We start from the raw sequence: 21,665 nt of genomic DNA on the forward strand, positions 1-21,665 counted from the left end.
ATGGAGAGATGGGACTGCCCAGGTGCTGGGGCAGGTAGCTCCACGGGGGACGTCCCGCATCCGCCCTCCCTCACCCAGTTCAGACCAGTAGGATCTGCTGGGCTGGGGGAACCTCTGGGCCGGCAGGTCTTCCTTGTGCCATTGCGGGGATGCTGGGCTGAGAGGAGCAAGCTGCTTCTTTGCAAGCCCCCTCCTGCTATTTCGGTACCGCTGCATAATCCTTCCCCCTGCACGCAGTGTGCCCTACACCACCCCAATGCCCCCCCTGCTTTACATCGCGTGGCCCAGAGGAAAACTTGAGCCCGGTTTGCTCCAAATCTTTGGGGACTGGGGGAGGCCGGGGGGGACGTAAACATCCAGGGTGGAAAAAATAATCATCTGCGAACGAAAAACTCTGGGTTTTACCCTGAGAAAAGGGGGTTAGACAGCCTGACAGACCTGATGACAGACCGAGTTCGAAAGCACCCTGGCCCCACAGTGCGGAGAGATGCCTTATTGTTTGATCTGGCTGTGAGACAGATTAGCAGCCCCAGGTGGAAAGTCATAATCTGCATTTAAATGGGCCGGTTATAAAAGGTAGGGAGCCCAGGAGCCCGCAGCATTATGCTGTGTCTTTAGGACTCCGTAATCTCTCTTTATTTTCTCCGCAGTCTGACCTGGGGGCACAGTTTCTAATTACCAGGTCACCCTGCTAATATTGTCATTTCCAGCCAGTGGGTGTGAAACCATAGCAACGCCACATTTGCTTCCAAGTTTCTGGAGGAATAAAATTTGCCTTTTAATCACAGAAAATGACCGGGTATCTCCCCAGCCCCCCCAAATTACTCTAGCTAAAGCAATTCGCTATCGGGGATTTTTTTTTTTTCCCCAAGATATTCCACCTCGGCCCTTTCCGAAGCCTCACCTTGTGGCTCTGGGCAAAGCCAAGGGACTGAAGCTTGCCCAGGAGCTTGTAGGCTCCGAGCAGGCTGGTTTGGACGGCAAAGCTTCATGCCCTGCACTTACTTTTCACCAAAGAAACCCCAGACTTCGTTCGTAGCAAGCTTTTTGCCTTTAAAGAGTTGCAAGTGGTAAGAGAAGGGGCCGTCAGACGCAGCCGAGCTGTGGCAGTGCAATATTTATCGCCCTAGCAGTGATGCCCGTGAGCGTGGCTCTCGGGAGATGGGCACCAGCACGGTGGCTCCGGCTCTGGTGGGTCGGCTCCGGGTTTGGGGGGGCTTGGAGAGAGCCCCTGGAGAGCCAGGAGGCAGCGGGGCTGCTGTGCTGGGCACCACCTGCACTCGGTGGGTTCCTTACCCCACGCAACTCCGGGGTCTCAGGGCTTCAAAATTTACTTTTTCTCTCTCACCTGCATTGCAATTGCTACGTTGGAAGTGTTTTGAACCTGTTATTTTTTTTTAAATTTTTTATTTATTTTTTGTCCCCTAAGAGCAGATGGTAAAAACTTGGTTGGGATGTGTCAAAAGAGCTTCAAAGTTTGGGGAGGCTCCCAAGGGATGTGCTGGAGAGTGCCCAGCAGGAACCTGCTGAAACACTGGGAGAAACTGGGGTCAGGTCTGGGCTAAAGCTCGGTCCCCCGGGCAGAGGGGCACCTGGTGGTGCTGGGCTCCGTGTGGGGCTGTGCGATGCATTTACTGGGTTTCAGAAGCAGCTTCTGACTCAAAGTGAGTCAGACGTGAACTGGAATCACGTTATAAGGTGATTTTCCAGCTGACAGGAGTAGGTTAATTGTAAACTGTCTACTGAAGCTTTAAAACTCCTGTCCAGCCTTATTATTAGCAGTTTAAAATTTATAGAGTGAGACTTTACTTGGTGATAGTTGGTTTGTGCCCAGACAACGCGTGTAATTAATCCCCACACTGGGGGAAGGAAAATCAAATTTCGGGCTTTTTTCCTTTCCCTCTGACTCATCCCGGGGTGTGCAGGGGGTCTGGCCGGGCTACCTGAGCCCAGCTGCAGGACCACAGCGGAGAGAAGTTGGGGCAAGTGAGAAACTTCGCTTTGTAGCGACAGAAACCCCAGGTCGGGGGCTGAAAGAGCCCCCCTGACTTGCTGGGCAAACTGGAGCCAGGATCGGGGCTCCGCGGGGTTTTTAAGGGGGTGAAGCCTGCTGCAGGGGCTGGCGCCCACCATCTGTAGGGCTGGGGATGGGACCGGGTCCCCCGGTGCTGTTCCCCGCAGCTCTGGCTCCGCGTGGGTGTCTGCGTGTGGCTGTCTCGGGATGCCCCCAACCCCAGTCCTTCAGCCTGTGGCTTTCCTCAAGTCTGAGCTGCGACCTTGTTAAAAATTGGCTTATTCCTGGGCTGAATAGCTGCATCTGTCTGGCGTGGGCAGCCCCGGTCCCGGCTGCGGCTCCCCGTGCTGGGTTGAAGAGCTCCGTTATTGCGTCTCGCTCCCGGGGCGCTGCGGTGGCCACGCTCGCAGGCTGCACAGACCGAGCCCTCAGACTTTGTCGCTGTAAAATGTTTTACTCCCTGAAAGCTGAGAGCAGCTCCCGGGCAGGTAATTAATTAGAAATGTGATTTGGGAGGCTCGTTTCCCTTCCCTTCTGTATGGTTGCTTTTATTTCTTATTTCAAATGATTTTTATTGAGCCTCTTATGAACATGGCTCTGTTTTAACGGAGAAATGGTTCCCCTCCCCACCCCGGGCTGTACAACCAGCTCGTCTCAAAGCTCGAGCTGCTCGTCACCGATGGTCTCAGCCTCTGCGTGCATGCATGTGCACACACAGAAGCGTGCATTCACGCACACACATGCGGAATTAAAACGGGAATGTGGCAGCCGTGCTTTGCTGAGCAGCTCGGATCCAGCTCTGGCGCGGGCCAAGCTCCTGTTGACTTCAATAGAAACCTTGCCCGGTTTATGAGCCTTTGGAGCCCAGCCCTGAGCGGGGGCTGCTTGTATAACGGCTGGTGCATGATTAGTATTTGTATTACAATAGCACTTCAGGACCCCAATTGCGGCTCAGCGCCCCATTAGAGTAGTCCTTGTACAAACACGTAATAAAGACGTGGGCTCTGACCCAAGGAGCCAACAATTGAGGTCTTTACAGCCCCCGGGGCACCTTAGGATCAATTATTTATATTACAGTAGCACTTACGGCATGTCTGTGCCCACGCCGATGCGAGCGGCTGCGGTGTCTGTGGGGCTGTTCTTGGGAATTTTGGGGGGCTGCGGCACGGCCGGGCAGCTCCGGGCTCTCCTGCTCGGGGGGGGGGGGGGGGGGGTAACATCTTCGAGGAGCTGGCTTTGTCTTCCCCATCGCTGAGGGGGCAGCAGGGGGCTGCAGGACCCTCTTCCTGCCCTTCCTCTCGTGGTGTTAGCGTGGCCCCAGGTGCAACGGCTGCTGCACAGCCCCTTGCTCTGGCCGCATCCTGCTGCCTGCAAGGGTGCTGCTGCAAGGCTGGGAGTGGGAGCAGTCCTTGCAGGTGGGCGCAGCACCTGGGTGAGGGTGAGCAGCGTGGCCGGGGGTGGCAGCGGGACAGAGGGGACAGCAGTGACGACAGCGGCTCCGCGTCCTGCAGCGCTGCGTGGTGCGGGCTGCACCCTCTGGACCCGTTTCTTGAGCAGCCACTGCTCCGACCATGCTGCATCGCCATCCGTGAGACAGCCTGAGAGGCAGGGGGTGCTGCTAGAGAGATCTATAAAGGTTTATATATATATATGTATATATATATATATATATTAAGTCCTCTCTGATTCCTCGGACCCGTTTATGCTCCGTGTCTCAGCTCTCCTCTCTCCCCACCTTTTCCAGGTGGGTTTATCTTAGCGGCAGCAAAGCCGAGCATCTCGGTCAGCTTTTGCTGCTGTCGGCAGGGGCTGGGGGCTTCGTTCGTCCCCCTGCCGGAGCCACCTCCCGGGGTGGGAGCAGTTCCCTCCCGGAGGCTGGGAGCCCCTAACGCTGTGCTGCGGGGGGAAGCCCAGCTCGCTCCTTTCCCTTTGACATATAAATCTCCACCTCCGCTAACCGCCTGGCTCCTGGAACCGGGCCCTGCAAAAGGGAAAGAGAAACCCTAGCAAATCTCCCTTGACTTGCAGCGAGCCCGGCGCGGCCGTGATATATCGCTGCGTTACGCGGCCCAAGCGCTGCAGCTGGGCGGGAGCCCCGGCCGATCGCAGGATCCCGGCTCGCAGCTGGCTGCGATCTTGCCTTCTCTCTGGGAGAAAGCCCCCGGCTTTAATTCGATGTCAACATGAACAGCTGGCCGCGGAAACGCGAACCCAAGCGCGGTTTCTGAGCAGCTGACACCGCTGCAGGCAGCCGCCTCGCGGAGCCTGTGTGTGGCTGGAGCCGGCCGGGCGCGGAGCCCGGCACGACGGGGAGTTATAGGGCTGCGCTGCCGTGCTCCCGGGGGCTGCTCCGAAATTTTTTTCCCCCGTTCTTTAAAGCGTAGATATTTTTTTCTGAACTGCTGAAATAAGAAAACCCGTCGCTGAGTTGCCGGCGGCCAGTCGCACGGCTCGGCCTTGCTCTGCCCGCTGCAGCCCCAGACCTTTTCGCATGTGGCCCCAGACCTGTGGCTTTTTTTGCAGGAGCCGGGGGGGGGGGGTCCGGGGGTGCCCCCCACCATGCCCTGCCCCGCAGCGCTGCCGCCACTCCCCTGGCGCTTCCCAAACCCGCCGCGCAGCATTGCACATCTGTCCCTGCGCCCGCTGTTATCTGCTGCGGCTCAAACCTGCCCTGCAGCATTGTCAGAGTTCCCTTGAATTCATTTTTTTTTTCCCCACCCCTCCTTCTGCTCTGCTTTCTAGCACAAAGTGCCTGAAGCTCTGCAGCTTTTCCAGCCTTTTTTTTTTTTTTTTTGGTTCCCCCCCCCGGAGGGGCAGAGCCCTGCGGCGGGGGCCGGGAAGCCCGGCACTGCGCGGGCAGCCGGGTCCGGCTCGGCTCTCTGAGTCTGAGGCCTTAAAGCCCACACCATAAGTCAACAGTGCAGGAATTATAGGTCCGGGGTTGGGTCACGAGCTTTGCTCTTTGGGTTTCTTGCAAGGAGGATTTCCTCGGGTGCTCCCAGCGGGAAGGCGGCTCTGTGTCACGGAGGGGAGCTGGGCACGGCTGCGTCGGGACAGAAGTGGCACCGCCGAGCAGCTCGGGCTCTTCCCATTGCGGTGGCACTTGGGGTCGTCCCCACCATGCCCCGCTCCCTCTGTGCTCTTCTTTCTGCACCCAGCGCATGCCGTGGGGGCTGCCTGGGGTCCCCCCGGTGAGGCAGGCTGCGGCTGTCCCATTTTTGGGATGTTTTCCAGCTCATTCCCAGGTTACAGCTGGTGCATGAGCAAGGCGTGAGCTGCGTTATGGAGCCATTCGTCTGCTGCGGGCTCCCCAGAGCACCGTGCCCCCGATGGGGCTGCCAAGCTCTCGTGGGGGCTCCCGGGTGGTTCCTTGCCACATCACGGGAGCTGCAGGCGTTCTCCTTCCCAAAGGAGAGGAGAAGCCAAAAGCTCCCAGCAGGCGAGGTCCGGTCAGGGCAGGGAAACCCAAACCCGCTGCGGGACACGGCTGGGACCGGAGCGTTCCCACCGGCCGCGGTGGCTGACTGCACAGGTAAATAGTGACACTGACCCTAACTAATGCACAAAGTAAATGAATCCCTTTCAGTTAATTGGCTTAAGTGTTACTTGTAGCGAGAGTAAATATTTTACAACGGCGCGGAGGCTTTGCAGTGCGGGCATGCGCTCGCGGGGCCCTTTGTGCTCTGGGCTGGGGCTGCAGCCAGAGGCAGCCCCTGCGGTGAGGGGCTCCCCTGGGGACTGGGTGGGCTTTTAGGCGGGGAGAGAAGCAGCAGTGGGTGAAATCACCTTGTTGCTGGATCAGGTAGCATTTAGAAACGCAGCTTCTGCCTCGCGCTGTGCCCTGCAGCGCGTCCTGGAGCAGTGGGGTGCTGTGGGATGGATCCCAAGGTGTCCCGCGATGTGCTCGCCTCGGGGCACGGGGCCGACGCACGCTCACCGGCCTCTCCCGGGGCGATGCTGGGTCAGGTTATCGCATTTTTGCGGGATCCGCTTTTCATAGGTGAATAACTGTGCCCTGGGAGGGAAAGGAAGGGACCCGCCTGAGCTGGTGCTGTCACAGCCGCATTGGCACCGCGCTCCGTGGGGCAGAGGATGCGCCGGGCTCAGCCCCGCGGTGCCCCAGGGGCTCCCACAGCTGGACCAGAGAAGCCGTGGGGTTAGGGACCACGCGTGCTTGGAACCAGCTTTATCCCGTTTTCGGAGAATTTCAGCTTTTTCTGCAAAATACGGCCCGCCTTGGCCAAGCTGAAGCCGCCTTGGAGGTGGGGGGGGCTTCACAGGTGCAAGGTGGGGACCCCCACCCGGGCACGGCTGGCACAAAGCTGGGTGAGAGCAGCAGGGACGGGGCAGGATCGGACCCCAGGGTCTGTGCTGGTAAAAGAGGGGGCTCCCCGGTGCCCCCCCCAGTGAAATCACACCCTGCTAGGGCTCTCCTTGAAGGCTGCCAATAACTCGGACTCCAGGAGAGGGGAGTTAACTTTTAATACAACGTATATTTATTGCAAACAATAATATACAAAAAAAAAAGGTAAGTTTCACAAAGAGAAGGATCTTGCGGACAAAACAAAACAAAAACTTACCTAAAGACAAAATATGATTTAAATGACAGGTCTTTTAAGTTACAGAAATACTTTAAAAAGATCTGCTTTTATACAGAAATAGAAAGATGCCATATTATAAGAGTGCTTTAAGATTTTTTTTTTCTTCTACTGAATCCCTAAAAAAAAAAAAAATGTTAACAAATATATAATTTTTTTAAATAAAAAAAAAAAGTTTGCTGTCTTTTTTAAAAAGCAATCCTTAACTGTTCAGCCACAGCTTCACCAAAGTCCGTGTCCCCACCTCGAGCCATTTTGGGGGGGGGGGGGGTGGAAGGCTAAAAACGGTGCCGCCCCGCGCAGGCGCCGCCGGGGCGTTGGGTCTCGTCCTCGCACGAGCTCGTGTGTCCCAGAGAGCTGAGGCAGAAAACAAGGCAAATGATTCAGTGATACGCTACATTTGCAATCTTTAGTTTGTACAAATTCTTCTTTTTTTTTCCAGTTTATCCTTAAGACGAAAGAAAAAAAAAAAGGAAGAGCACAAGTTTGTACAAACCCAGGACACAGATTCCAAAAAGAATAATAATAATAATAATAAAAAAGGAATTAAAGAGATAAATAAAGAACTGGTTACAGTTTAGACCATAATTTAACAGGCACGGTTACCTTCCAAATAATGCTCCAACATAATCGCTTTTGAAAGGACTTAAAATAGAAGGGAGATTTAAAAAAAAAAAAAAAGAAAAACAAATCACGATTAAAAACTGCTCTTCTCATAGAATAAATAATTTAAAGTCTCTCTGACGTCCCTCGAGCAGCCCGCGGAAGCCAAGGAGCCCAGGGCCGGGTTCTGCATCAGCACCGGGGCGTGAAGGGAGCAGGGACGGGCAGAGCTGGGGACCAGTGATTATCACAGGGCTGCTTTAAGGCTTCTCCGTAGCGTTTTTTTTGCTGTATTTATTATTATTTTTTCTTAAGGCTCAAGGTTATTAAAAAATAAAGTTAAAAATCTCCTCCTGGCTGCTTTTTTTTTTTTTTTTTTTGCTATTCTCGAGTTAGAAAAATAAAGCCTCTTCTATGCTCATCCCCGCACAGGCTCAGCTCACGTCTCCCGCGCTGCAGAGCTGACCATCGCCAAGCCTGGCGCTGGCCGCTGACAGAGCTTTGTTCCGAGTTAGAAGCACGCAGTTTTGCTTTTTTTATTTTTATTTTTTAGAGAAAAAGACACTTATTCTATACAAAAATACCTCTGACTGCAAGAAAACCTAGGACTGCTCCACTAAGTGTCATTTTTAGCTGTTGGAAAAATAAGAGCATTTAAAAAATCTCTAAAAAATATGTATAAATCCCCGCAAATTGGTAACGAATCATACACAGTACATACTAAAAAATATTTAAAATAGAGAATATTCCTCACAGAGGACCGAGTTTTCTCTTTTTTCCCCCCCTTTTTTTTTTCTTTTTTTAATTACTGCTAAAAAAAAAAAAAACTTGTTACAAAAGTCCAGAGAACGGATAACCGAGCCGGTTGCTAGAAATCTCATCACCCTGCACCCTCGAAGCCAAGTCAAAGTCCAGTCCTTGCTGCACCGCGGGCTCTCGGAGCGGTCTCGCCACTCCCCGGGGGATGCTGAAGTGCAGAAGGCTCGAGGCGCTCCCTCCTCCCCGCCGCCTTGAACTTGAGCGTCTTTTTTTTTTTTTCTTTTTTAAATTTTTTAATTATTGTTTCGATTTCAAAGCAGGAAAAGTCTGCGGAAGTTCTCTGCTCTTGTTGCTGCTTTCGCGATTTTTTGTGTGTGTTTTTTTTTTTTTTCTCCTCGTTTATTTATTTATTTTTAAACGGCTTTAGGGTCTGGTGAGCTGTGTGTAGACGGGCTGTTCCCAGTGCTGCGGGCTGTGGGTCTGGGGGATGGAGGGGACCCCAGAAGTGTCTGCAATGGGGGTGTACATGGGGCGCTGCGTGGGGTTCATGTAGGTGAAGGTGGAGTACAGGCTGCTGCTCTGCCCGGCGGCGTGGCTGTAGTAGGAGCCGGAGTTCTGGTGCTCGCCGTAGTCGTACTGGGAGCGGGTGATGGGGGGGTAGGAGGAGCCGTAGTGCTGCAGGTTGAAGGAGCTGTAGTTGAGCTGCTGCGGCGAGTGCTGCTGCTGCTCGCTGTAGTGGCTGGGGCTCAGCTGCTCCGTCTTGATGTGCGTCCGCTGCTGCGCCTGGCCCTGCTCGCCGCTCAGCGCCGGCAGCCCGTGCTGTGCCGGGGGCTGCTGGGGGGGCTGCGGCGGGGGCTGCGGCTGCTGCTTGGACATCCAGACGTGCCCGGCGCCGGCCGGCGAGCCGGCCGAGCTGCTGATGCCGTAGCTGCCGGTGTAGGTGACCTGGCCGGGTTGGCCGTGGGTGGCCGGGACCCCCGGGTGGCCGTTGGGGGGGAGGTACTGGTCGAATTCGTTGACGTCGAAGGTTTCGATGTTGGAGATGACGTCGCTGCTGAGCTCGCCGATGTCGACGTCTCGGAAGTCGATGTGGGGCGGCTGCCGGCCGCCTTCTTGCAAGGGGCGGCCCTCGCGCTTCAGGTCCTGCTTGCCGGGCTGCGCATCCGTCTTGGGGGTGGTGGGGGGCGTGGGGGGGCCCTGCGATTGCCCTGCGGAGGAAGGAGAGGGCACGTGCGTGAAGGGGGTGTCGCTCTGAATGTGACCGCGGTGTTAATGGGTAATTAATGCAAGGCAGCAGCGCCGGGCCGGGGGGAGCAGCTGTGTGGGGTAACACAAACAGCTCCGGGTGCGGGCACCACAAACACCGGCCCTGTTGGTAAAATTTTACCCTGCTGGGTAAAACAACCAAGACTTCAGAGACGAGCCGCGAGAGCGGGGACAGCTTTCTGTTTACTTTTTGTTTTTTTAAAGCACGGGTTCCCATAGCTCATGGGCAGAGTGGGCTGGAAGTGTCTGCAAGGGCTGGCACACGCGGGCGAGCGCTTGTGTGCCTGTGCTATGGGCAAGGCTGGTGGGCAGCCACACAGCCGGCCCCTTCTCCCTGCATTATTTAAGGCTCTGTTTCACGTTTTCCCCCCCCTCCCCGCATCCGATCCTGGCCTGCTATGGGATGCATCCTTCCTTAGGGAGCTGTGACTTAACGCCCCGTAACTCGGAGCGGGGCGGGGGGGCCGCGGGTACCTACCCGAGTGCTCCCCGGGGGAATGCACCTCGCTGATGCTGGAGGACGACTGCGGGGAGTCCGCCTGCAGCGCCTTGAAGATGGCGTTGGGGGAGATGTGGGTCTGCTCGGAGCCTTCCTCCTGCTCCGACTGCCCGTTCTTCACCGACTTCCTCCTCCGCGGCTGGTACTTGTAGTCGGGGTGGTCCTTCTTGTGCTGCACCCGCAGCCGCTCGGCCTCCTCCACGAAGGGACGCTTCTCGCTCTCGTTCAGCAGCCTGGGGGGGGGGAGCACGGGGCGAGGGGTCAGCTGCGGCTCGTGGGGGGCTCTAGGGGCTCCCCCCACTATGGCATTAACACCAGCTCGTCCTATCCCCAAACCTCCCCTCTGATCTCCCCAACTGGGATGCAAAGTCCCCCTCAGCGTTGAACCCCCTGGCTGGGGTGCACGCTGGTTGTCACCCCCATTTTCCCCTCGCAGCCAGATGGTTTCGGTGGCCAAAAGAGAGGTGCAGGAGCCGTGGCAGGGTCTGGCCCTTGCTGTTCCCGGCCTGCCCCCCCTGCTCTGGGCGCACACCCCGTCCCCGGGGCGCTTTGGGTGACGGCTCCTTCCCTGCCTGCCAGGGACGGATTTGCTCACTGCTTTCTCCTCCGGCTGCGAGAAGCAGCCGCAAATTTAGGATTTCCACCCCCTCCTTTCTGCAGTCAGCCAGAGGCAGCCAGGTGACTCACTTTCCTTCTGTTTTTCTCCCCTCCCTGCCTTATTTTGGAAGTCAGAGGGCACCCGGCCATGCGCGCTCAGGGCACCCACCCACCCGGGGCTTGGCGCAGCCTCGCCGGCTTTCGCCCCGCGCCCGGCTTCTTGCCACCCCCTCCCCGCATCGCCTCCCCTCTCCTCCCGCACGGAGCTGATGCAATCCAGCAGGACCATCGCTTCCTCGGACGGGAGCGTGACCAAACGCCCGCCGAGGAAGGCCCTGCTCCCCCACCCACCCCGGCCGTGGGGTCCCCCCTCGCACCCGCGCCTTGCTCAGGCAGAGGAACCCCTCGCAAGACCAGGAGGCGGCCGCGGGGAGCTGCTTTCCCCCTGCTATTCTGGCTTCCCCTCCACCAAGCAAAGTTGCCAGCGCGTGCAAAAGTTTTCGGCAAGTTTTGCAAGCTTCGAACCCTCCTCTCCCTCCTTTCCCACCTCCTCCTCCTGCTGTTACAACCAGGGTAGGCTTCGCAGGCTGCAGCCTCCCTCCGGCGTCCCCCCCCCGGCCCTAGCCCACCCCAAAGCCCAGCAGTCGGCCCCGCGCTCACCTCCAGAGCTTGCCCAGGGTCTTGCTGAGCTCCGCGTTGTGCAGGTGCGGGTACTGGTCAGCCAGCTTCCTCCGGGCCGCCTGGGCCCACACCATGAAGGCGTTCATGGGTCTCTTCACGTGGGGCTTGTTTTTGCTGGATCCGTTCACGCGGACGGGCATGGGCACCAGGGTCCAGTCGTAGCCCTTGAGCACTTGGCTCACCGCCTCTCGGATGCACACCGGGAACTTGTCCTCGTCGCTCTCCTTCTTCAGGTCCGGGTCGCCCTTGGGGAAGGTGTTTTCTTGGGGTCTGGTGTTCTCCGTGTCCGAGCCGGATCCGGAGGGGCAGGGGGACCCGGCGGAGTCATCCGACATGGTGGGGCTGGGGGCGTCGGAGATACATTTGTCCTGTTCTTCTGTCATTTTCATGAAGGGGTCTAGGAGATTCATGCGAGAAAGTGGCAGAGGGGGGGAGCAGGGGGCGAAAAAGTTAAAAAAAATAAAAAAAATAAAAAAGAACCGGCTGGCTAAGGGGCAGGGTTTAAAAAAAAAAGAAAAAAGGCAAAACGAGGAGAGGCGAAGTCTCCACCAGCGTGCAGCCCGGCCGGGGAGAGGACGGGAAGAAAGCTGGAAAAGTTTGCAAAAGTTTTTTTTTTTATTATTATTATTAATTTTCTCTTTCCCTACCCGTCCGAAATCGAGGAGGGAGGGAGGGAGAGGAGGGCAAAACTTTTTGCGAGCGGCGCGGAGGAGCGGAGCTGGACCCGCAGCGTGGGGCCGGGCGCTGCCCCGGCGGTGTGCGCGGCGCGGCTCCGCAGCGCGGCTTCTGCGCCCCGCGCCGCTGCGCGGGAATAAATACCCTGCGCGGCCATTTCGGGCCGCCGGCGCTCCGCCAATGGCAGCCCGGCCCCCGGGGGCTGGCGGCCGCCCCATTGGCTGAGAGGCCGCCGAAGGGGGCGGGGCCCGGCGGGCGCGCAACTCCGCGCTGCGCCGCGCAAGGGGCTTGGGGCGGCTCCGGGCTGGGGGGGGAGCGGCGGTGCCCGGAGGTGCCCGGGGGTGCCCGGAGCTCCGCACCCGGCGCTGCGCGGCCCCGCCGCCGGGTTCGGGGCTTTGTCGGGTGCTGAGCGCCCCCCCCCCCACGGTGTCTGGGGCGGGGGGGAGGATCCTGGGCGTCCCGTCCCACCCCCCCGCCGGGGGCCGGGGGCGGATTTTGGGGAGCGGGGCCGGGGGCGCTGCGCGGCGCCGTCCGGAGGGGGCGCCAAAAGCCCAGGAACGGCGCGGGGAGAAACGGGGGCGGGGAGGGCCCGGGGAGGGGGCTGCGGGGCGCCGCCCCTGCTGGGGCTGGGCTGGGGGGGGGGAGCCAAAATCCCCTAAATCCACTTTTTAAAAATTTTTATTATTATTTTTTTTTGGGGGGGGGGGGCACCCGGTGGAGCCCGGCGCCCGGCGCGCTCTGCTTTACTCGGTGCTCCTTGGACCGCGGTGCTAAGCGATGTGCCCCCGGGACCCCCCACCCCCCCTCCGGGACCCCCCCTCCTTCCCATCCCCGGTGCTGTCCGGGGCTCCTCGGATGCCCGCTGGCACCGGCCCGGCCCGTCCCGTCCCCTTCCCCCCCCCGCGGTGCCGCTGGGCGAGGGGAAGGGGCTCGGCCCCCCCTGTGCCCCCGCCGGGCTTTGCCCGGTTGACCAAGGCGCCTCGGCGGGACGCGAGGGCAGAAAGCAAACAACCGAGCCCTGGGAGCCTTCCAGGTCCTATCTCTGGATAAACGCGGACCCTGCCCTTTGTAGCGAAGCACCCAGCCCCTGCGTTTCAGCAGCCGGCTGCTCTTCCACGTGCGGGAGGCCGAGCACGGGGTGCCGGCAGGAGCAGCCACGGGGGACGGCGAGCGGCTCAGAGCTCGTCTTTTAGGGGTTTCGAGGGAAGGGGGCTCTCTGGGGAGAAGCCCCTTTTGGGGGAGCAGACGTGCACCGAGGCAGCCCCGGGCAGCGGGGCGAGCTGCCCCTCCTTCCCTGCGTGCCACCCTTGGGTGCTCGGCTCCAGGGTGGGAGAGCTTCCAGCCGTGCTCCCAAACCCGCAGCCCATCAGTTTTTCGACTCACGCTTTGGCGCTGGTGCCTCACTGAGGCTGCTTAAATTCGCAGCCTTTTGTCCTTTCGGGACAGTTCTCAGGGCAGCGTCGTGCTCGGGAGCTGTGCGGTGCCGCGGATCCCTCATTGTCACCGTTAGGTTGGCGAGGGTCTTCTCAAAGCACTGGAAATGGCATATGAAAAAAATTAAAAAAAAAAAAAAGTTAAAAAAAAATAGTAAAAAAGAAAGAAAAAGGCAGTGGAGGAAGGAGCTCTGAATAAATGCGTTTGCAAGCAATCTCCCCGCTAGACCCTGCTTGTCTTTTGCTATCTTTCCCTGAGATTTTTTTTTTTTTTTTGCTTGCAAACTTTTGGGAAGTAGTTATCTTTGGGGGAGTTGCAAGGTAAGTGTCTGTCCTATTTACAGAGCCTTTGTCTGACAGAACGGGGGACAGAGCAGACGCTGATTTTTCTTCGTGAGCACTTGGGGTTTCTTATGCTTGGCTGCGGCACAGAAGACCATTTTCACAGCCTTCTGTATCTTTACTTTGCTAACTGTGCGCTAGTCCAATAGGAGATATGCGGAGTTTTGTATCATTATTTGCAGCGGAAAGAGAAAACTTACAATAAAAGTTAAAGGGGAAAACTTTGAAATATTTTCTCTTGGCAGTTTCAGCTCTAGGTTAGTGCACGAGCGGAATTTAGCTCAGCAAATCTCTTCTAATGTGCGTATTTGTTATAGGAACATCAAAGAAAACTCAGGCAGGAGATTGTTCTTATCTCAGCTGGAGCTGCTCTAGCAAAAATCCGAAGAAACGTACCTGTAGGAGAAAAGTACGGTGACAACAGATTGTTCCAGGGCTTTACTGCTGATTGGCAGGGATAAACACAAAAACAATTTGGGAGGATAATTGATTTAATGAAAAGTGTAATAATTAGAACATTTTTCATTCGGGAAGTCCATCTGCTGAAAGGGGCTCTGCCTTTTCATTACAAAAGAATCCGTTTTAACAAAAGAAAGTAGTTTGGCAAGTTTGAACAATAAACAAAAGCGAAACGTAAAAGAGCTTTCCAGTTATGTTATCGCATGTAATTTTATAATTTCTGAATTACTATTTTGGATTCCTGTTCTATGGACTATTTAGACGATATGGACAAGTTGATTAATCACAGTCATTTCGCAAGGTTAGAAGTTTCCTTTAAAGTGACAAGCTGCTGGTGCTTTTATGTCAGGATGGAAGTTTTCTTTTCTTTTTGAAGAATTAACATTGTTTTACCCTAAGTGGCAAGCTCAGGTACCAGGAAAGATTTTTAGCAAGAAGCCTGCGGGTTTTGGTCCTCGTTTGATGTTTTTTCTTCCTCATGCTAAATCAACCCCCTGTTTTTTAGGGAACAATCCTTGCAAGCCTCCGAGCAGGGAGCGAATGAGACGAGGTCTTAGTAGCAAAGGGGACAGCGGCTGCGCGGGGTCTTTGGGGAGATTTTACCCTCCAGCCCTACAAATGCAGTGCAGCAATACAGACGTGCATCAGGGCTGGTGTGCTGCAGCGTGCTGTGGTTTATTGGAGTTTTACGGGGGCTCACCCGATGAGCATGGGTGCGTTTGCACCTTCCTGACACGGTTGTGCCTCCCGTCCCGCTGCGGGCGGTCCGGGAGCACCCGGCCGAGGGATCTTTGGTGGGTGCTGGCCTCGCGAGGCAGGCGGTGATGGCACCCGGCCCCTCTGACCTCACGTGCTGCCCACGGAGCAGCTCCCCGGCTCGGCGACGGACCCGCTTTTGACGCTGGCACGCTGCCTTCCCGCGCGGGGAAACGCTTTCCTGCTCGCCTTTGCCACGCCGTGAAAGCCGCCGCTCTGACGGCTCTGTCTGGGGGCGAAACGGCAAGATTGGGCTTCTGGCAGAATTCCCCAAAAACAAAGATGCTCCTGCAGCCAGGATGCACTGATACCTCTTTGTTTTGGTATAAAAAGTGATTCTATTGGTCGTTATCGATGGCACAAAACGCGGATGCCAGATGCCATCGTGCCATGGAAGCTGGCCGGGACTGCCGCTGCCTTTCTGGGGCAGCACCTGGGGGGTGCCATGTGGTTAATTGCAGTGTCATTAATGTTCCCTCCTGTAAGAATCACTACGTCCTCAATAACGATATTAAAAATGAGAGTTTTGCTGCGCCTACCACGCAGAAAATCATTCCCACAGCTCACAGGGCTTTGCACGCTCCGGGTTTTTGCTCGCTAATAAATCGCGGCTGGGAGCTGGGAAGGGTCAGCCCTGCCCCTGGCCGCAGCTGAAAATTTTCATGTGCGACACAAGATGTGAGCGTTTTAGCTCATTTTTCTCAAATCAGCTTTTTTTTCGGTCACGGTCGGGTCTTCAGTGCTCTTCTTCTTCCATCTCCCCAGATCGGCTGTTGGTGCGCTGAGCGACCAGCGCTGCTTTTCCCTCGCAAACGCACGTTGCTGCTGTAAAGGGTGCCGGGACCCCGCGCTGGGGGACGCGGATGGTCCCCGGACACACGCTGGGCCCTCCATCGAGGCCCTTCCCAGGCTGTTGGGACCGGGCTGAGCCCGCTGGGAGGTGACCCCACAGCCCCCGGGGGCGGCTGAGCATCCTGCCCTGAGCACGGCGCGGCTCCTGCCCCTTCGGTACAGCACCCGCTTAGTTTTCAAAATCCTGAGCGTTTCTCAGGCTGTTTGACGTGTCCTTATCAGGAGGTCATTGCATAATTGCATAGTTTTCTTTCCTTTTTTTTAAAAAAAAAAAAAAAAAAAAAGGAGAGGTAGTTAATTGTTGAAGTTTTGGTGGCAAAATTGTCATTAATTTTGTAGTTGTAGCTAAGAATTCCGTGAAATTATGTACTTAACATTATTGTTTTCATTTTTAAAAATTGTTCTCTTTATCCGTCCCGTCCTGATAACGTACAGCTGCTCCAGGTTGAGCAGGAGACAACGCCGTGTGTTGATTTAAGCTTTACAAATAATGAACTGGGGATGGGTGAGAAAGCCGGGGGACTGGCAGCTTTTTCCCCCTTTTTCTGGTGTGTAAGGGAACGGGGAACCTGGAGACTCCAGGACAAGTGCCTGGAAGATATTTGCTTCTACGGCGTTTTAATTCATGCCTAAAAATACCGTCTTGCCGAGTTCGGTGAATAGAATAGAGTGAGAGAATTTCAGAAGTCGGGAGTGGAGAATCTCAGCGCCGCCGTAAAACCATTCGGATTATTTATAAGGACGGAGCCGGGTGGCAGTGTTAATTTGACCACGTCTGTCTGTTTTAGCTATTAAATGACTGCACGCTCGTTGTGGCTGGTGAAATAGCATCACTTTTAATAGCCTCAAGATTTACCATTTAAAAAATAAGCAAAGGCGAAGCCACCGGGGGCCAGATCCTGCCGGTGGTGATCAGGATTAGGCTGAATCTCGGAGAAAGTGGTGAAAGCATTGTGGTCTTTTGGATCAGAGAAACACTTTTTCCCCAGGAAAAAGCTAAAAATATGAGAAAAGGAGGGGGAAAGTGCTTTTTTTTTTTTTTTTTTAATGTGCTGATTGCTAATACCTGGGCTGCTCAGCTGCTCCCCAGCTTGCTGGGCTGTTTACCCACAGGCGAGGCCAGCAGCTGATTTATTCTCCTGCGTTTTGGAGCCCAGCTCTGTGCGCCGAGCAGCACCGGACAGGCTGTAACGCTCCTTGGCTCTGGCGCAGGCTCCGCCATGGTAAATACACATAACCTTGCCCTTCTTTTCTGCTCTTTCTCCCCCAGTTGGAAGCCACTGTGCTCAAACTTGTGCCTCACAAACGCTCTTTTCTGGAGGTTACAGTGATATATTTTAATTAATTAATTTAATTAATTTGCTCGCAGTATTTGGCTTGAGGCTTTACAAACTTTGGTGAGTGGAAAATTTATCAGGCTCAGGTAAAGTGGAATGGAAAAGCCCAAAAGTGCTGAGTTTCCCTCCGCGTTGAGGAAGAGGAGAATGATCGTGGTGATGAGTTTTGCCCAGGGTCCACCTTTACCTTGTGTGAAAACCTTTGGCCTGATCGGGTCTGTCTGATGCTCTGCTGTCAGCTGTGGGTTTGCCTGGATTTGGGGCACTGAGGAGCAATCCTGCCCTGGTCCTGGTCCCTGGGGGGATGATGCCCGCTTGGGGGGGCTCTGGGCTCAGGGGGTGCCCAGGCTCAGCAGCAGCCCCGTCCCCCCCTGCCCGGCCCTGCGCAGAAGCTGCCAGCTGGAGCTGGAAGCGGTCCTCAACGGGATACTAAGATAAATCAATCTGGTTTGAATCACTTTGGGTGAAGTGATCAAAGCCAAAAGTGAAGCTCTGGTAATGAGGACAAAAGATGCAGTTTTCACTCATAACAATACCGAGCTCTCCAGAAAAGGAAAAATGCCCCAGAGCAAACGCCAGCGATGAGTGATCAGCGCGATCAGTGTTGTCTTCTCCCTATTTTTTTTTTTTCTGTAAATGAAGAATGTCCCAGCATCGCTAGTGCTGTCACAGCTCCGTCTGTGCTTAGTGTCATCCCCGGTTACATCGTGACCAGAGAGATGCAGCGGCTTCACCACTCGTGTCCCCGTGCTCGGGCAGGGATGTGTGCGCCATCGCAAAGCAGTTAAAAAGAAGTAGGTTTGCTTCGAAAGGCATCAAACCTGATAATAAATTAAAAAGAAATCTCTCTACCCAGTTATAAATCCTGATGATTTTTGGTTAATGTGCACAATTTTTAGTTTTATTTTGAGCCATGTGTTCGGTATGGCTCGCCCTGTAAGCAGCCGTTCGCTTGCAGCACGGCTGTGGCAGCTAACATGCTGTGCAAATCGTACATGATGTTTCATAGTCACATACAGATAAATAAATGGCAGTAATTTTAAACCAGCCCTATTATGTTTTCCAAGCAATAGTTCAAATTACACAGCCCGGCAACAGCTTACAAGAAATCCATCAGAATTGGAAGGGGGAATAAAACTGCCATTCTCTCTACCTGTTTGTGCAGCTCCTTGCTAATGCAGGGAGAGCCCGACTGTTTATTTGGAGAAGTAAAGTTGTGGAAATATACTTGGAGGGTGTAATGTGGACAGCACGTGTTTCTGGGAGCTACCTGAAGTCTGCGTCCTAATCGCTTGCAGATGTCCCTGGGTCACTGATTTCCTATGGGCCAGCGAACGCCGCAGCGCCCACCCCTCCCGCTCGTCAAATTAAAAAAAAAAAAAGAAGAAAAAAAAAAAAGGGGGGGGGGTGGTGGGTATGGGGGGGGTGCGCCCGGCTTCTGGAACTTGTAAAATTGTTTGTTTGGGTTGTTTCCAGCTCCCATCCCGCCGCTGCTCCTGAGTGATTTGGAAATTCTAGCTGCCAGGTCCATGTTCGGGTGGAACTATGATTTATTTGAAAAATAGAGAAATCTGCTATGGGATCACTTTTAGTTTGCTCAGGGTGGGGAGTTTATTTACACTAGGATTATTTATGTAAAAAAAACTGCAGTTTTCTCTACTGAGTAATAAACAGGGATTTGTTTTATATATATATATCTAAATACAGGCTCACGTATGCATGTGCTCACATATACTGAAAATACATATATCTGCGTCTTGCTGCTCCTCTTTTATGCCAAGCGCATAGCCATGTGCCCGAGCACTGTATAAATATTTTATTTTACACATAAATCTTTGGACACGTCTAACAACGCAGATAACAACTTCTCTTGTTTGCAGCTAGCATTGTGGTTCTCCCATGGGCGAAGGGTGCGCGGGGCCACCCTGCCCTCTCACTCCTGGTTCGTGCGTGTCGCCATCCCTTCCTGCACCCGGTGGGCACCTTTAGGCACGGGAGACCCCCAAAAGCACGTTCCTGGTGCTTTGGGCACGTTTGCCCTGGTCGCTCTGCCGTTGGAGGTGCCCTTGTCCCTCCAGCGATGAGGGTTTGGATGAGGGTGGGAGCAAGCGCCGAGCCTTTTCCTAACCCAGAGGATGCTGCTGAGTGTGGAACGGTGTTTTCCCACTCCCAGGAAGACAGGGACGTGGCACTGGGCAGCTCTTGGGCTTCTTTTCCAGTGGGAAAACCATGTCAAGGTATTTTTAAGGTGCCTGTTCTTGGTGGCAGCCGGATGGCCTGGGCAGGCACCCGGGCTTGCAGGGCTGGCGGGATGCTCGCAGCAAAACCACGGCCCCGAGACCTTCCCTTTCTCTTTGCCTGTTTCCTCCCTTATTTGCCCCGTGTTGGTAACTCAGGGGGTTTCCTGGCATGGGCTGCCAAAGGGGTCGGGGTGAGGGTGTCCACAAGGTGCAGATATCCAAGGCTGGTTTTTAGTACCTGTCCCAGGGCTGGAGCAAGGACCAGTCCGTATGCAGGCCAGCCCGGCCACGGCTCCATGGTGGGGATCCTCGGCAGAGGAGCCACGTTAATTTCTCTCTGAATCACCATTTACTCCATAAACAGAAATTATTATTATTTTTTTTGTTTTATTTTTATTTAACAATGATAATTTATTCCATTTTCTTTCTATTTTCATTTGCTTTATTTGCATTCCAAAACCAAAAGAACGGCTGCAGCAAGAACAGCGTGCTTACGGTTAAAAGAAAACATAGCATAACACTCATCACTTTAAAATTAATACAGCAAGGCAGACTATGATAGAAAAACAGAAATCAGGAGGGCAGGGCGTGCTGGTTTTTCTGCGTATGTCTGTCTACCTGTCTCTCCTATCTGTGACAGATTAGAAATATGCGCTGGCCATTTAGCTTGGCAAAAATCATACTTTTTTTGCACGAACATGAGAAAAAAAATCATCCTGCTGCTAAGTGGGAAAAGCTTATTCTGAGAATAACACCATCTAGCTCCCAGTTTTTACCTAGAAATGTTTGCTATATCTTAATAATAACACAGAAAGTCTCAGACTCCATGACAGAATATCGTTATATTTTCTGGTTTTAGGAAAAAACCTATTATAAATATGTCTCCGAATGGTGTATATATACCTTGGCTTGCAGTTTAATTTGCTGTCAGTCTGAAACCACTCTTTATCGTAATCCCGGGTTCCTACTCATAACATACAAAACGATTTTTGACTTTGAAGAAAGGGATGAAAACAGGTGCTCCCTTCAGAAAAGAGACAAAATGCTGTTTTCTCGGAGCGCGGTGAGAGCGTGATGGCAGGCAGTTATCTGGGAAACCCGACAAAAAAAGATGTGTCCCCCCCCCCCCCCCTTTTTTTTTAACATTTAATTCTGAATCCCGCACTTGAGAATTTAGGGCTACAAATTCTACTTGCCGCACTTATCCAAAATAAACTCTGGCTGAAGAATAATATTTTAGCGGAGTAAATGAAACGGCCGCAAAAGAAGCATCATGAAAACATACCTTCGTGTGGAGCACGATTGTCGACTTAGTCCCGACCGGCTAAGCTCTGTCTTTTACAACCACTTAGGCTGGAGAGTGTGTACTGGGAATTCAGGGGGATCCAGGGAGGGAGATGACTTTTAATGTGGTGTTTTTAAACATAGCCCAGGTGCTCGCAACCGACTGTTGTGATCCCCCACCCAGTCTGTCCTCAGGTAGTTAACATTCACCAAAATATTGATGGCAGTTACCTTTCCTGCCAGCTCTTATCTGAGTGGGCTTGAGTAGGGCTTTGGCAGTGCCTGAAAGGAGGTATTGTTACCTTAAAAAAAAATAGAAAAAAAAGAAAAAGAAAAAAAAAAAAGGCAAAGAAAACTGAAACAGCCAAGTTTGGGAACAAAGGAAGGTTTGGATCCGTGCTGCCTGGGACAGTGCTGCGCCATCCGTCCCGCACGGCTCCCTGCTCCGTGGCCCCAGGCTGGTGCCTGCATGGCATCGGGGGTCTTTGCCCCCCAGGGAACTCCTTGTAGCTTCTTCTTTATCCCCTGTGCCCATCAGTGAGGCCTCTTAGTGTCCCTGTTTTTCGCCTGAACTCACACTGTACAGAGAATGTGGATGTGTACATGTGACAAAGCGGATGTCAAATATATCAGGTCTTTGGGAATTTGTGAAGATGTAGTAAAATACTTTGCCTAGAAGAAGAGTGGTACCATGAGCTGCCCCTGACCTCAGAGCATCTACAGATGCTGAGGCCAAGCCATGGGAAGACAGGCTTCTGTCTTCTGCTGCCCAAACAACTCTTCAAGTGCTTTTTATTTAATTATTTGCTTATCTCGGATCATGTCATTTGCCCTACGTTGGCTCAAAGGCTGATTTTCAGATCCAGACCTACTTTGGCCTGAGTCTTACGGGCTCCAACAGCCAGTCCCACCATGGTGTCCGAACAAAGCACACCGAGGAGGTCTGGTCCTCTGCGACAGCCTGAGCTGCCGTCCCTGGGAAGGTGACAAACCTCAGGTCTCCAAAATTACCCGAAACTACACAGATAACACCCACATTTTTTCTGTATTACTGGGGTAGGAGGGATGTATTTTGGGATAGGAAAAAATCCCCCGAAGAAAATCAAATCCAGTCTTACTGGTCGTGCAGCATTTGTGAACGAAAAAGCCGGGAGCGGGATTGAGTGACTGGAGCCATGTGTGAAGGACACCTCTGGGGCTGGATAAGGCTCTTGAGCCAACAGCCAGCATTTATTTGACCGTTTCAGGGACCCCCGGGGCTCTGCCCTCC

At 54.1% G+C, this 21,665-nt stretch overlaps 1 protein-coding gene across 2 annotated transcripts; it reads right to left on the reverse strand.

The window, feature by feature from the left end:
- Positions 1–6,487: 6,487 nt before the first annotated feature.
- Positions 6,488–20,660, reverse strand: SOX9 (SRY-box transcription factor 9). 2 transcript variants are annotated; one of them, XM_080561082.1, is made up of 5 exons: positions 20,397–20,660; positions 13,076–13,226; positions 10,997–11,414; positions 9,719–9,972; positions 6,488–9,182 (listed from the first exon to the last, which is right to left on the reverse strand). In XM_080561082.1, exons 2-5 carry the CDS (start codon positions 13,188–13,190, stop codon positions 8,398–8,400), a joined length of 1,572 nt encoding a protein of 523 aa, XP_080417208.1. In that variant the 5' UTR covers positions 13,191–13,226; positions 20,397–20,660; the 3' UTR covers positions 6,488–8,397. The 2 variants fall into 2 exon arrangements, with proteins under 2 accessions (XP_080417208.1, XP_080417207.1); XM_080561081.1 differs by lacking the exons at positions 13,076–13,226; positions 20,397–20,660 and having other exon boundaries at positions 10,997–11,844.
- Between the last annotated feature and the right edge of the window lie 1,005 nt (positions 20,661–21,665).

Source organism: Anser brachyrhynchus (genome assembly GCF_964034855.1).
Source record: "Anser brachyrhynchus genome assembly, chromosome: 18".
Classification (NCBI taxonomy): domain Eukaryota; kingdom Metazoa; phylum Chordata; class Aves; order Anseriformes; family Anatidae; genus Anser; species Anser brachyrhynchus.